Genomic DNA, 16,993 nt, shown 5'->3' with positions numbered 1-16,993 from the left:
CCTATAACCAAAAATTATTCGATCTGAAAATCAAAGTAGCTGAAAAGATAAGGTCTTTACCATAATGTGACTGCAGCCAATCAGCTGAATTTACTGTTTGGCAGCCCCATTGTATTCTGACAGCTGCAGAAGTCAGCTGTCAGGACAGAAAAGTCTCAGTGGGAGATTCACCTATCCGTGCTTTATTCATGCTCTGTAAATGCAATGTAAAGTGTTTGCATGGTAACCACAAGTTTGCATAAGTGAATTTCTTTTTCATAAGCTCCAGCAGGGGAAGATTGATTTATGTTGTGTTCGATTCTGATTTACAAAGTTGAAACTGAAATGTAGCACTTTAGATGTAAATAAATTGTCACTTTTTTAACACAATGCAATACTGTGTTTTATAGGTTCAATGCATACTTCTCACTTTCCAAATGGGTTTCAACCTACCCTTTCGATACAGTCCTCTGGATCCTGTCGGTACATGGAGCGCTCTCCGAACCCTGCATCAGCAGTCCATTCTCTGAGTACTTCAAAGGAGAGCTGCATGAAAGTAAATAACCAAGAGAGTTCATGGCATTGCTCCCCTAACAAATCCTGCATGGATTATAACTATCCATATGTTGATCAGAGACTATCCCCAGACAACAGGTAATAGCAAGATGTTTAACTATTATAAAATCAGTCACCACAGTGTGTCAATATTTGCATTTTATCTTACCTATATGATTAAAAGGGAAGAGGAAGTGAACTTTGTTTGATCCTGTTTCTTTTGTTTCCGGTAGCATTTTTCCTGTGGTACTGATATGTAGTAGAGTGTAGCATCTGTGCCTGGCCGCAAATAGATAGTTTTAAAAATGAAAGCAAGCAACACACAGATCCCAAGACATTCCATTCTTTCATCTGTCATGTAATCAGGGCCGTCTTTAACCACTTGCCATCCAGGCCAATTCTGACATTTCTCTCCTACATGTAAAAATCATCATTTTTTTGCTAAAAAATTACATAGAATCCCCAAACATTATATATGTTTTTTAGCAAAGACCCTAGAGAATACAATGGCGGTTGTTGCAACTTTTTATCTCGCATGGTATTTGCACAGCAATTTTTCGAATGCGTTTTTTTTGGGAAAGAAACCGTTTTGTGCTTTAAAAAAAAAAAAAAAACAGTAAAGTTAGCCCAATGTTTTTTTACATATTGTGAAAGATGAAGTTACGCCGAGTAAATAAATACCTAACATGTCATGCTTCAAAATTGCACACGCTCGTGGAATGGCGCCAAAGTTCGGTACTTAAAAATCCCCATAGGTGACGCTTGAAATTTTTTTACTGGTTACATGCTTTGAGTTACAGAGGAGGTCTAGGGACAAAATTACTGCTCTCGCTCCAATGTTTGCATTGATACCTCACATGTATGGTTTGAACACCATTTTCATATGTGGGCGGGACTTACGAATGCGTTCGCTTCTGCACTTCTACGGGGACAGGGGCAATTTACATTTTTTTTTATTATTGTTAGTTAAATTTTCTTTTTTTTATTTTGACACTTTTGTGAAAGAAAACAATTTTGATCGCTTTTATTCCTATTATAAGGAATGTAAACATCCCTTGTAATAGGAATATGACATGACAGGTCCTCTTTATAAAAAAGACCCCACATCTCACCACTAGGCTGGAAAGCCTGAAATAAAAAAAGAAATAAACCGATCACCGCTTCCCAGCCGAAGCGGCGCTGTTTTTTTGAATGCAGAGGCCGGGCTTGACGTCATAACATCGCGCCCGGCCTCCGACGATCATAGAGACTCCGGCAACCATCTGGTCCGCCGGAAATCTCTATGATCAACATCCGGGGCCGGCGGATCCTCCGATCATAGCGGTGAGTTAGTAGAAGCACCGGAGGGTGGCGGGAGGGGGCGCATCCCCTCTCGCCTCCCGTAAGAATGATCAAGCTTCGGAACAGCCGCTATGATCATTCTTATGGTGTAGGGAATCGCCGTCTGAAAACGGCAATTTCTGAATGATGTCTGTAGCTACATGCATCATTCAGATATACACGCTCAAAGTCCATCACGTCATATGACAGCGGGCGAGAGTGAGGCAGTTAATATGGTTTGGGCCCTGGGCAAATTTTTTTTTGCAGCCACTGTGCCCATCAAACGCTGCCACTGTGCCCATCAAACGCTGCCACTGTGCCCATCAAACGCTGCCACTGTGCCCATCAAACGCTGCCACTGTGCCCATCAAACGCTGCCACTGTGCCCATCAAACGCTGCCACTGTGCCCTCAAACGCTGCCACTGTGCCCTCAAACGCTGCCACTGTGCCCTCAATCGCTGCCACTGTGCCCTCAAACGCTGCCACCTTGCCCTCAAACGCTGCCACTGTGCCATAAATTGCAGCCACTGTGTCCATTAAACGCTGCCACGCAATGCATAAATCTATCTATTGTTGATAGAGGGGATGGCAGGTTTTTAAAATTTCTAATGTTCTACACATGGGGTGCGGGAGCCAGGGGAGGAGAAAGAAGACCTACCTTGTCCTCCTGGCCAGCTCAGCTCTGAACCCGATCAATTCCTCCACACTGCTGGTCTGCTGCTTTTGCTAGTTTCACTCCAGGCACCAGCACTCTGTTTGACAGCACTTCACAGTCTCCACTCCGCGCCGGCGTCTGACTCCTCCTACCCAGGCCTCCGCAGCTGCTCCTCCGAGTCCGATCACATACACGCTTGCAGCCAGCATAGCAAGTGGCTCGGCCAGAGCATCAGGGGAGCTCAAGGCCCCGCCCACCCACGGCCCACTCCTTCATCAAAACTAATGCAGCACTGGCACTGTGTGCGTGCCTGATGATGCCAGCTGATAATTGTCTGTGACAGACAGACACAGGGCCAGTGGGGATTTTTAGCGCCGATTGGCGGGCACCGCATGGGCTTAAGGGGCAGCTCTGCTTTGGACCCCAAACAGTGAAAGGGCCCTGGGCAGCTGCCCCGTTTGCCCTGCGGTAAAGACGGCCCTGTATGTAATATTTTGTACTGTTGGAAAAGGAATGAAAATTAGTAGTCTCATACTTATAATGAGTAATTGACACAGACCCCCATGGCACCCTTTTTTAGATTCAGGCATATCACAACGTTCCCTGGCACACTACCATGGCCCACATGCTTCCAGTGCCTGCGCAGTGTTTGAATTTAAGTAGATAAGAATTGAATGCACATCTGTGAAGCTTTGAAGATAAGGGTAGTACATTGAGGAGCGCTTTTGTATTTTGTGATGAATGCTACAGAGGTAAGTGTAAATGACACTAACCTCCCACAACATTTGAACAGAATGTAGGCATTTGGTTACATGATCACTGGCAAAGAAGAGGATAGCTATGGTTGACTAAGGCAGGGCTTAGGCCTAGCCATCTTGAAAGAATTTAATAGAATTTAATTTAATATTTTTTTCTTCAGCAGATATACAGTTTTTATTAGTTGAAAGTCTAGTTTACACACTAACCTATAGCTTTCCTAGCTGCTTTCAGTGTTCTTGGTTGAGTGCTATTTGTAGGTTTGAGTGAACCTTACATGGAATTCCTTTTATATTTACAAATGGGTGTTAGAGGTATTTGGACATTTAGCGATCTCGGTAGCCAAAAGAGGATTATTTCTGATACAGATGGCTGTTGTCACTGTGGTTATGTACATTGTGTACTATTCAAGGAAAAATACCTCTACAGCTACTCTTTATCTACATTAGAAAAATCTACGTTAGAAAAATTTTTATCTACGTTATGGAAAATCAGGATCCTCCAATTACTATGTTAACATGGCTGCACTGGGGTAACATAGCAGCGCTTTAAATCTCTAACATCACATTCCTGTATTAGGATGAAAATCTTGCTGCATTCATCCAACTGGATGATCATCTCTGTCATTGCTTACGCATTAAGCAATTAGGTAAGGGTTGATCCTTGCTGGCTGAGCCTATCAACTTTTCTCCTTGTACTCTAGCCAGCTCAGGTGCACTTCTGGACTCCTTCTGCTGCTGGGTGTTCCACATGTGGGTGGGATCTGCTTGCCCTGCATGTAGGGGTACCTTTTGCGGGGAACGCACTTATGAATGCCTGGGACCAGGCGGAGACTGTGGTCATTTGAAGTCTAACATTAAGGCAGTTCTCCGACTTAGAGATGAGTCTTCACTTTGTGCAGTAGAAATGCAGAGTTCCTGGGAAAACGTGGTGTCCCATGTCACTACACTCTGTAACTTGGTAGATGCTGCATTGGGAGGGATGTGCTGAGCCTGTGCCCACTCCACCAGTCCAGTGCGCTTCTGTTACTTCACTCCCAGTAACCGAATGGGGTCCCGCCATGCACATAGCACGGACCCCATGAATGGTCAAACGCCTTCACTTTCTGCACCTCGTGACCAGGCTATAGATCTCAGTAACGTGGGTTCGGATTCAGTTGCTATTGGAAATCAACCGCTAGGGAGGGATCCAGAACATCGACCTCCATGCTACCATAGGACCTGTGTTACCTTAGTAATGCTTTACAGATCCTGGTTCTTTAGATACGCCAGAACCAATATGCACCCCTTTGAATAACTTTAGACCAGGCTCAGAACAGTTAATGTAACTTTACTGAACAAGTTGTAGCATAACAGTTCAACACGAACAATGTCTTTCTCCCTAAACTAACTACTGTAGTGTGGCTTCCCAGGCATACCTCCAAGAGGTGAGAGTCCATCCTGGCATTTTCCATGGCTTGGGTGTCTCCGTAAGTCCTGGTGCCTTTAGCAGACTGGAAGGCACAGCAGTCCCAGTACCTCCAACTGTAAGAGGGAACAGAATCAACCAAATGGACTCAAAGGGTTCTTGGACCTCAGCCTTCCCCCTTTTTATAGCACAGGAGGGCTAGCTATGACTAAAAAGCCTGGGAACTGAGCTTTTCCACTGGCCTGGGCAGGCCACTATATCACTAGAACCAACATATTTCAACCTGCCTACATATACTTCAGATTCTTTTTCTTTTCCACAGTCCACATATTGGACTCATTGGTCCCTGTGTTGCATCAGACATCCTGCCTATCTGCAGACCTGTGGCTTAGTATTCCCAGATGTCAGTGGTCATCACCATCCATTCTGAATTCTTCAACCCTTTTAGGGAGACATATGTTATTTTGAAGTTATCCATTGTAGAGTTAGATTGTGGCTTGCAGACATTTTACAGTTAAAAGTAAAAATCCTTATTAGGAGCAGGCACCCCACAGAAGAACTTTCTGGATGCTCTAAAACTGGTTTTGCTTACCTGCCACCTACCTGTCTAGTAAGAGTGCCTTAGAGGCTAATAAGGGTGCCTGCTGAGGTATGGAAGAGATTTTCTCTCACTTCCTGTGTCGTCCGATAACTGTAACAGGAAGTGAGCGAAGTTTCTCCAACAGGGGCACAAATAGTGAGATTTTTAATAGAGCAAGAAGGGTAAGAACCCTTGTCAGTTTTTTTTGTCATCGTCTGAGTGCCCATTAGGGAGTTCTCATCACTTTCTGTTAGGACATCAGGAAAGGCTGTAAAGGGAAATTTCCTGGACAGGTACACAGACCACAATTAAATGGTTACAGAGATTATACCCCTTCCTCACTCTAACCATCTAGTCCTGGGCTTTAAGGACATGATTAGAAGGAAATTTGGTATTTGCCTTCTTATTACAGTTGTAATTATCAGCAGTATTTTATAATTCGTATCATGTGAGCCAATAATTACTGTTAGAAAAAAAAAAATAGCGATTTACCCAATATAGATCAATATTTAATGCATATATAATAGGCACAATATATACTGAAGAGTGAAACAAAGAATTTAAACTCTGCGTAAATAAGACCTTTAAATCAAGTGAGGTTTGAGTTTTACAATATCTGACTTTAACATGATAAGCATACTATTGTGATTGAAAATTACAAAGTGATTTACGATTGTTTATAAAATAAAATATACCTTAAAAAATGCAGCGCATAATATATGTGTGAGTGATAGAAATAAGTGAATTATTTCAAATAAGTGCTTCAAAAAGAAAAGTAAAAATGGTTAAAGAAAAAGTAGCCTGATAGCCTGTGCTAAGCATAAAGTCAATAATAACTGAACAGTAATGTCCAACAACACTGGGAAGTAAATGGACTCCAAAGTTTGGTGGTGTTGAGATGGTTATCCCAAATTGAACTTCATGTAAATCCAACCAAAACACAGGGATGCGACAATGGTAGAAAGAATGGTAGAGAAGATGGTATGTAGGAAAACTCTTACCAGATCCCGTAGATTCCCATGTCAGCGACAGGGAATCACATGTGCGTTGTGCCACTCAGGGCATGGAAAGCGACATCTCCTCACTGAAATCCTCCAGGCTCGTATCTGCTTGGAACTCTGGGGGCCACCAGGCAAGTCCTCACAGTGAAACCAGGATGCAAATCAGGTAGGCAAAGACGTTACTTAAAAAGCTCAAGTAGACACTTGACTTATTGGAAGGATACATGGATAGAAAAAACATGCCTCCACATAGTGCAGGTAAAAAAAGGGGAGTATTTTTATTTCTAAAAAAAACACCATTTAACAATAAAAAATCATGCTTTAAAATAAATGGGCAACATGGAGGGTGGTATAGAGCCCAACGCGTTTCGACCTAGGGGTCTTCAACAGGGGCATGTATATACGTTGTAGCCTTAATTGATCACTTCATATAATACAGGTTTTCTGAAGCTGATAATTTGACACTTTTTAAAATAGTATCAAAGCTTACACAGCATTGCAATTTTTTGTGTTATTGCCATTTGTATCAGCATGATAGTATTTGACATATCCCATATATTTACTGACATATGAATTGTTTAGCACTACTGTCTTGGGTGTCATATATACACACACATACACATATACTGTGTGTGTATGTGTGTGTATATATATATATATATATATATATATATATATATATATATATACTGTATGTGTGTATATATACATTCCAGGTGTGATAAGCCTATAATACATTTAAAAGGATCTGTAATGAAAAAATTGCATACTTAAACTGCCACCTTAGGAACAAGCATCCTGTTTTTAGAAGTCGGAATACCTTAAACAGCTAGAGAGTTGTATATGGCTATCGCATTAACATTTCAAATTTTTGGGAAAAAATGTAATATACCCTTGAGTAAAGTTAGAAACAGCTTATGGCAGGATAAGCGTTTCACACATTTTGCTTGCATAATTTCTTTAAATATGCTTTGAAAAGAAGCTTTCATGTTTTTTTTTCTTTGCTATGGCTTACTGTAGGAGTTTCTAAAATGAGTTTGACTGTACAGCTGTGCGGAAAGTAAATAATTCTAGCACTAGATGGCACCAAAAGTATGCTTAAAATGTATAAAAGTTTTTAATACCCATTTTCACCAATTTCTCTGTTAATAATGTTATTCACATTTTTTAAGGAGTTCATTTTCCTCATCAAAGAAAAGGAAACATTCTCACTTGGAAGAAGGAGAGAACTGGCAGCAGACATGGAGCATTGAAACAAGACAAAGTAATTTCATGTTATTTTACATGTAATTGGTATATTCAAGTGATTTCCTTTCCTTTTAAAGGATCATTGACATTTTACAGTTTTCCCAGTGAAGAAAAACCATTTAATGATATTGGCAGTTTCTGTAGTACCTAAAACAAAGTGGGGGGTCACTTATAAAGCCAAAGAAGCAAGAGAAAAAAAAGTTATTTATCTTTAAAGCAAACAGTCATAATTGATCTTTTACTTTCCCCATGAGGGCTAGAAAACAAAACTATAACTATTTTTTTAATTATGGGAAGTCTCCCTATAGTCCCAGTACTCATTGAGCATATTGTATTACTGAGCTTTCAGGATTGTTTGTTAAAACAGCATGAAAAATGCATTAAAAACACAGAAGTACCACTGTTATTTCTTCAAAGCCAGGTAACCGTTTCATTAATTCGGAGCAGCAATCTGGTTCATGGTAGACAAGATGTAGGGAAACTGAACTTCTGCACTTAATGCTCAGATTAAATATACTATATACTCTGTGTGTGTGTGTGTGTGTGTGTGTGTGTATATATATATATATATATATATAGGGACGGAAAGTATTCAGACCCCCTTAAATTTTTCACTCTTTGTTATATTGCAGCCATTTGCTAAAATCATTTAAGTTCATTTTTTCCCTCATTAATGTACACACAGCACCCCATATTGACAGAAAAACACAGAATTGGTGACATTTTTGCAGATTTATTAAATGTCATGTTTATTATGTCATGACCTTGCAGTATTACATTCATGACCTGTCTGTCTCTCACCTGGTCTGTGTATCAGCCTTGAGGCTTGTACTCTCACACCTGCATGCTTAAGTAATCTTCCCTCTGTGTGGCTCCACCCTAGCCTCAACAGGAACCACTATTTAACACCGTATTCTCAAAGCCTGCCTTACCGTGCAATATTGTGTGTTTGGCTTCCTGTTTGCCGTGTGCTCTAAGTTTGTCTCTGTTACCGATCTTGGCGTGTTCCCGACTATCCCTGTCTGCTTGTGACCCTGACCTTTGGCGCATTCTAGACTATCCCTGTTTGCCTGTGACCCTGACTTTTGGCGTGTTCTCTGTTATCCTTGTCTGCTAGTCACCCCAACATTTGGCTACCTCCTTACTATCCCTTGCTGTCCCGGGCTACTGTTTCCCTGAAGCCTACCATCAGCGTGAGCTGGGAGACCCTGGGGTCCGCGACCTGGAGCCAGTTGCACACTCACAGGCCTCTTTTTTTAGGTACACCTTGCTAGTAATGAGTTGGACCCCCTTTTGCCTTCAGAACTGCCTTAATTCTTTGTGGCATAGAAGGTGTTGTTAACATTCCTCAGAGATTTTGGTCCGTATTGTCAGCTGCACATCTATGATGCTAATTTTCTGTTCCACCACATCCCAAAGGTGCTCTATTTGATTTAGATCTGGTGACTGTGGAGTAGCGATGGGCCCGATGTTCGAGTCGAACGTAGGTTCGACTCAAACATCGGGCTTTCACCGAATAGCGAACATTATGGGGCTTTTGTGGCAAATTCAAGCGCCACGGAATGTCCTACAATGCACTGCGAGATCGCAGTGCATTGATGTCTGATTGGCCAAAGCATGCACCTGACCTGCATGCTTTGGCCAGTCACAGCATGCTCTGCTGTGAGAGCCATGATTGGCCAAAGGCAGAGTGCCTTTAGCCAATCATGGCTCAGGGGGCTTGTCCACACCCCACACTATAAGGCTATCATTGGGAGAACGTTAGCTAGAGGCAGGTTAGTTAGTGGAGGCAGTTTAGTGTGTGTGTGTGTGTGTGTGTGTGTGTGTGTGTGTGTGTATGTGTATATATATATATATATATATATATATATATGTGTGTATATGTGTGTGTGTATATATATATATATATATATATATATATATATATATATATACACATATATATATATTTGTGCTCATAAGTTTACATGGCAGGATTTATGATTTCTTGCCCACTTTTCAGAGAATATGAATGATAACACAAAAACATTTCTTTCACTCATGGTTAATATTTAGCTGAAACCATTTATTATTCAACTGTGTTTATTCTTTTTAAATCATAATGGCAACAGAAACTACCCAAATGGCCCTGATCAAAAGTTTACATACCCTGTTGATTTTAGCATGATAAAATGCACACAAGTTGACACAAAGGGGTGTGAATGACTATTAAAGGTAAGCATCCTCACCTGTGATCTGTTTGCTTGTAATTAGTGTGTATAAAAGGTCAATGAGTTTCTGGACTGCTGAAAGAGACTTGCATCTTTCATCCAGTGCTGCACTGATGTTTCTGGATTCTGAGTCATGGGGAAAGCAAAAGAATTGTCAAAGGATCTGCTGAAAAAGGTAGCGGAACTGTATAAAACAGGAAAGGGATATAAAAAGATATCCAAGGAATTCAGAATGCCAATAAGCAGTGTTTAAACTCTAATCAAGAAGTGGAAAATGAGGGGTTCTGTTGAAACCAAACCACGGTCAGGTAGACCAACTAAAACTTCAGCCACAACTGCCAGGAAAATTGTTTGGGATTTCAAAGAAAAACCCACAAATAACTTAAGATAAAATACAGCTTACAATACGCTAAACAGCACAGAGACAAGCCTCAAACCTTCTGGCACAAAGTCATTTGGAGTGATGAGACCAAAATTTAGCTTTTTTGGCCACAGCCATAAACTCTACATTTGGAGAGGAGTCAACAAGGCCTATGATGAAAGGTACGGCGGTGGATCGCTGATGTTTTGGGAATGTGTGAGGTACAAAGGCACAGGAAATTTGGTCAAAATTGTTGGCAAGGTGACTGCAGTATGTTATCAAAAAATACTGGAGGAACATTTGCATTCATCAGCCAGGAAGCTGTGCATGGGACGTACTTGGACATTCCAACATGACAATGATCCAAAATACAAGGCCAAGTCGACCTGTCATTGGTTACAGCAGAATAAAGTGAAGGTTCTGGAGTGGCCATCTCAGTCTCCTGACGTCAATATCATTAAACCCACTCTGGGGAGATCTCAAACATGCAGTTCATGCAAGACAGCCCAAGAATTTACAGGAACTAGAGACTTTTGCCAAGAGGAATGGGCAGCTTTACCATCTGAGAAGATAAAGAGCCTCATCCACAAATACCACAAAAGACTTCAAGCTGTCATTGATGTTAAAGGGGGCAATACACGGTATTAAGAACTGGGGTATGTAAACTTTTGATCATTTGGGTAGTTTCTGTTGCCATTATGATTTAAAAAGAGTGAAGATAGTTGATCGATAATAAATGGCTTCAGCCAAACCCTAACCATGAGTGAAAGAAAAGTTTTTGTGTTATCATTCATATTCTCTGAAAAATGGCCAAGGAGTCATACATTCTGTGTGTGTGTGTGTGTGTGTGTGTGTGTGTGTATATATATATATGTGTAATATATTAAGGGAAACTCCACGCCAACATTTTTTTTTTAAACAGCATGGGGTCCCCCCCAGAATCCATACTAGGCCCTTTGGGTCTGGCATAGATTTTAAGGGGAACTCCACACCAAAATTTAAAAATAAATTGGCATGGGGTCCCCCGCAAACTCCACACCAGACCCTTATCCGAGTAAGCAGCCTGGCAGGCCAGGATGGGGAGAGTGAGCGAGCGCCCCCCTCCTGAACCATACCAGGCCACTTGCCCTCAACATGGGGAGGGTGCTTTCCCTCAACAACCTCCGCCTCGATGGGAGGCTACCCGCCGACTGCTGTCTCTTGGTTTTGATAGCTGTTATATAGGCAAGGGCGGGGCCAACCAGTGATGTAACAGAGTGACCCCGCCCCTTCTGATGTCATGTGCCATCAGAGGGGGTGGGGTCATCCGGTTACATCAGCGGGTGGCCCGCCCTTGCCTATATAACAGCTATTACAGTGGAAAAAGTCAGCAGTCGCCGGGAGGCCTCCCATGGAGGTGGGATATTTTTTTCGGGTCCATCGGGCAGCGTGATTGATGATGGATGTACATCACGAGACCCTTTTTTTTTTTTTTAATGAAGGAATTGTCAAAAACTGTCTTTTGTGGTTGTTATTTTTTGACACTTTTTTTGGTGAATGGGTAGGGGTAACCCCTACCCATTCACATGGGGGGGTGGGATCTGGGGGCCCCCCCGCCCGCAGACCCCCCACAACCAAAGCACCCTCCCTATGTTGATGGAATGTGGCCTGGTATGGTTTAGGAGGGGAGGGGGGCGCTCGCTCGCCCTGGCATCCTGTCCATTCTGCATTATCGGAATAAGGGCCTGGTATGAATTTTGGGGGGGACCCCCACGCCAATTTTTTAAAAAATTTTGCCGTGGAGTTTACCTTAAAATCCATACCAGAATCGAAGGGCCTGGTATGGACTGGAGGGGGAGGGGGGCCCACGCTGATTTTTTCATTGATTTTTTTTTATCTATATTGCTGGGAGCCGGCCATACATTAAAGCCGCAAACAATTTTGAATTACATTTTTTCCTTTAGATCAACATATCATTTTGCTGTGGCACTGTAAAATGCATCACACAGATGCGCCACTTTACAGGCAGACCAAAGGGACCTCCCAGGCATGATATTTAAAGGAATATTTCATTTTTAATGGTTCACATTAAGCATTATTAAAATCACTGCAACTTTTTTTTTTGCATTGATACATGTTCCCTGGGGCAGTACCTGGGTCCCTATACACTTTTTATGGCAATAACTTGCATATAAGCCTTTACAATTAGCGAGTTTGATTTTTCATGTTTGTGTCCCATAGACTTTAATAGGGTTTGCACAAATTTTTTGCCTGTTCGCATTTTCTGATGCGAACCGGGGGGGGCATTGGAGTACAGTGAGCTCATTGTCATGTTCATGAAACCAGTTTGAGATGATCTGAGCTTTGTGACATGGAGCATTATCCTGCTGGAAGTAGTCATCAGAAGATGGGTACACTAGTCATAAAGGGATGGACATGGTCAGCAACAATACTCAGGTAGGCTGTGGCATTTAAACAATGCTCAGTTGGTACTAAGGGGCCCAAAGTGTGCCAAGAAAATATCCCCCACACTATTACACCACCAGCCTGAACCATTGATACAAGGCAGGAAGGATCCATGCTTCCATGTTGTTTACGCCAAATTCTGCCCCATCTGAATGTCGCAGCTGAAATTTGGACTCAATAGACCAGGCAACGTTTTTTCAATTGCTAATCAGCCAATCACATGGTAGCAACTCAATGCATCTTTGGCATCTAGATGTGGTGAAGACAACTTCCTGAAGTTCCAACCAAGCGTCATAATAGATAAGAAAAAGGGGATTTAAGTGACTTTGAATGTCAAAAACTGATTTTCATGCACAACCATCCCTAGGGTTTACAGAGAATGGTCCAAAAAAGAGAACATATCTAATGAGCGGCAGTTGTGTGGACAAAAATGCCTTGTTGTCAGAGGAGAATGGGCAGACGATTTGGTTTGAGATGATAGAAGGGTAACAGTAACTCAAATAACCACTTGTTACAACCAAGGTATGCAGAATACCATCTCTGAACGCACAACACATCGAACCTTAAAGCAGATGGGATACAGCAGCAGAAGACCACACCGGGGGCCACTCCTGTCAGCTAAGAACAGGAAACTGAGACTACAATTCACACTGGCTCACCAAAATTGGACAATAGAAGATTGGAAAAACATTGCCTGGTCTGATGAGTCTCAATTTTAGCTGTGACACCAGATGGTAGGGTCAGAATTTGGCGTAAACAAAATAAAAGCATTAATCCCTCCTGCCTTGTATCAACGGTTCAGGCTGGTGGTGTAATGGTGTAGGAGATATTTTCTTGGCATACTTTGGGCCCCTTAGTACCAATTGGGCATCGTTTAAACACCATGGCCTATCTAAGTATTGTTGCTGACCATGTCCATCCCTTTATGACTAAAGTGTACCCATCTTCTGATGGCTACTTCCAGCAGGGATAATGCACCATGTCACAAAGCTCAAATCATCTCAAACTGCTTTCTTGAACATGACAATGAGGTCCATGTACTCCAATGGCCTCCGCATTTACCAGATCTCAATCCAATAGAGCACCTTTGGGAGGGTGGAATGGAAGATTTGCATCATGGATGTGCAGACAACAAATCTGCAGCAACTGTGTGATGCTATCGTGTCAATTTTGGACCAAAATGTGAGGAAGGTTTCCAACACCTTGTTGAATCTATGCGAGAAGAATTAAGGCAGTTTTGAAGTCAAAAGGGGGTCCAACCCGATACTAGCAAGGTGTACCTAATAAAATGGACGGTGAGTGTATATCTAAAACAGTGTTTAAAAGGATACGCTCTCTAAAGTATAACTAAAACAAACTTTTTTTATTTTTTTCCTTTTGGAGTGGCAAAGGATTAGAACACCTGTCGGGTTGTTATTGCTTTCTGTTTTGGTTGTCGCCAGATCAGAAATAGAAGGGAAGTCTTACAACAGGGATATTAGTTCTTGTGATCTTGGTGACAACCACTGACTCCCTCACTTTGGAGAGATTTCTCCCCAATGAGACATAGATGACAGACAAAATGGGTTATAACCCTCCTATTCTCAAAAAAAAGCATTGCTTTTAGTTCTACTAGTTATACTAATTATTTCATAAAAACGCAACAACTGTAATCTGCCAAATTCTTTTTGATGTGTTTTTGATAAAAGCATGATGTTCACCATTTCACTTTAAAGTGTTTATTTTTATTGCAGCTCCACCAACAGACTGTATTATGGATGTTCATGACTATGAAAGTGATGGGCAAGCTGTATCTCCCATGGATAAATGTTATCAGTCATTAACATGGAAGCCTTACCAGACATCACAATGGGCAACCCTGTACAAGACCCTAACTGAGACAATGTAGGTCTTTTCTGCTTCCTATTACAGAAATTACCCACATACAAAAGTGCTATAAAAATAAGTAATGACTACTTTCCACAGCAATTTGTTTATAACGTATGTGTGATAGTGTAAATATATTGTACAAAACATTACCAAGCTGGTAAAATAGCGCCAGTAATTTTTTTTAGGCATGAATCATTTTTAAGAGTGGGCTGAAACAACAGGACTGCAAAAGGTAAGTAAAAAAATTAAACATAAGTATTTTCTATTACCTGGCCCAGACTGGATGTCGAGCAGTTGTGGTATCTGCCTAAAGATCTGATGTGTCTGATGCTATTCATGGTTTGGTATGGATTCCTGTAGGAAGCTCAACATTATCTACTCTATCTCTGTATGTATGCAATAGCAAACAAGTATACACATTCAGCTGAGCCTATTACTGTTCTACATATATATATATATAGATGAAATACATAAACTTTGATCAAATACAAACAATAAACCTGCGCTTACAATATTAGGATAATGCATAGAAAAGCACCTGACACAAATCACTGGTGGCGAATATTAACATAAAAACATACAAAAGGTGGCAGCACTGCACCTTTTGTATTTTTTTACATAAACTTTAATGCTTGTTGATTACACCAACAACTTTGTGCTATCTATGCCAGGGAGACATCTTATTTTTGTTGAGATACTCCCAAAAAGTTAATTACTTCTAAAGGGATGCAGATCCCCCAATTTTCCTCATTAGAACAATGAAAAAGTCACTCCCATTCAGATTCACTTTGCACATCCACATAGACAAACAGCTTTTTCTTCAGAACACAAGCAGGTAGCAATCTGATTATATATAAAACAAACTAAAACTCGCGCCAATGGAGACCTATATATATATAAAAATATATGTGTAAAGTGCCAAGTGGTTCCAGCGGCAACTCAAGTAGCAGGCTTCAAAGGAAATGTTCAGAGACCACAGTCAATGAAGAGCAAGAAATCCCCTCTTGTAACCCCACTCACCAGAACCTGTAGACCCTCAGCTTTGCAGTCCAGGGGTCAAAAACGCTTAGTGGAGTCACGATGGTAGATCCAAGGTCAAAGGAGCTCCAACAAATGATTAACATGCGGACCAGGGAAGACGATATATATTAAAAGAAGAGAGAAAAGGCATATAGTGAAGTACTGTCTGCGCATTTACAAAATGCCACTCGCGAGACGGCTTGAAAAAAGGCATCAGGGTGTTCCGCGTGCGTTCCACAGATACTGGAAGTAGCGGCACTGGTACGTAAAACCGAAAATAAAAAGTTGTCTCATGAGTGGCGTTTTGTCAATGCGCAGACAGTCAGTGCCGGCATTACTTCACTATATGCCTTTTTTCTCTTCTTTTAATATATATCGTCTTCCCTGGTCCGCATGTTAATCATTTGTTGGAGCTCCTTCGATCTTGGATCTACCATCATTCCTTTGAAGCCTGCTACTTTACTTTCTCCATGAGCGCTGTTAAGACTTATACATCAGCAATCTGAAATAGTTTGTTAAAATCCTTGCAATGTACATAAATCACTCAGAGGGGAATGTTTTTTTTTTTTCCAATAAAAGTGGAGTTACCCTTTAAGACCTTACTCTCCATTGAACAAAATCCAAAGTTTTTCAAGGGGTTTTTCTATTATTTTAGAGGGTACGATTGTACCATTTTGTGTGGACTCTGGCTAGATTTTACTTGCGAGCTGGCTCACATCTAGATTTCTGCATGCATATAAACCATTTATGGATTTGGGTTGGGGGACCAACAGGAAGATAGAAGAAGAGGAATTATGGTACAGTGGGCTAGAAGGAAAAAAAAAACATTCACTAAACCAGTGTGAAGCAAAGCCGTGCCTACTATAAAAAGGCCATATTTGTATGTTAAGCTTCCATTGCAAATCTAAAAAATAAAGAGTAAAGATAGTTGGCCAAATCATGCAAATCACTGCCCTTTTGCCCCATGCCACTTGTACATTTAGAACTGATGAGTTAAAAGTACAGATATAAAGGCATGTATTGCAAACTGCATGCAGCTGTTTCTGGCCTTTTGCTCATCATCAGTGTGGTGTATGAAAACCATGGCTTCCCCAGTGCCATTTTAAAGTTAACGATCAACTGCTGGTCTTCCAAATCTTTTGCAAAGCCCTTCATAGGAGCACTCTGGGAAAGGAAAAGTAAACACAGCACTTCTATAATGTGTTTACGTTGGGAGTGTGGAAACGTCACAAGTGACGTCGCCACGCTCCCATTCACTATGGGAGTCTCAGGCAGAGCTGTCATAGCTTTGCCTAGCCTCTCTATACAGCAGCAAATCACCGCTATAGCGATCTATTGTAGGCTAATTGTAGCCAGCAATAGATTACTAATAGCAGTAATCTACTGCTGCAAAGGTGTATTGGGGCAGTCTAGATAAAGCATCAATTCTTATAGGTACACTTGCACACAGTTTGTGAAAGAACTTGTCAGGTAGGTTGTTCCAAACATTTTGAAGAACTAACCACAGATCTTCTGTGGATGTAGGCTGTCTCAAATCCTTCTGTCTCTTCGTGTAATCCCAGACAGACTCGATGTTGAGATCAGGG

At 41.4% G+C, this 16,993-nt stretch overlaps 1 protein-coding gene across 1 annotated transcript in view; it reads left to right on the top strand.

Annotated features, from left to right (window-relative positions):
- Positions 1-391: 391 nt before the first annotated feature.
- The window catches only part of MYRFL (myelin regulatory factor like), a 184,662-nt gene continuing 168,060 nt past the window's right edge, over positions 392-16,993 (top strand). The window contains exons 1-3 of the mRNA XM_073620053.1: positions 392-633; positions 7,427-7,518; positions 14,252-14,402. Of these exons, the coding sequence (XP_073476154.1) occupies positions 395-633; positions 7,427-7,518; positions 14,252-14,402 (482 nt within the window). The 5' untranslated portion in view covers positions 392-394. The remainder of the gene's footprint in view (positions 634-7,426; positions 7,519-14,251; positions 14,403-16,993) is intronic.

This window comes from Aquarana catesbeiana, linkage group LG03 (assembly GCF_042186555.1).
Source record: "Aquarana catesbeiana isolate 2022-GZ linkage group LG03, ASM4218655v1, whole genome shotgun sequence".
Classification (NCBI taxonomy): Eukaryota; Metazoa; Chordata; class Amphibia; order Anura; family Ranidae; genus Aquarana; species Aquarana catesbeiana.
This window is presented reverse-complemented; position numbering and strand designations above follow the sequence as displayed.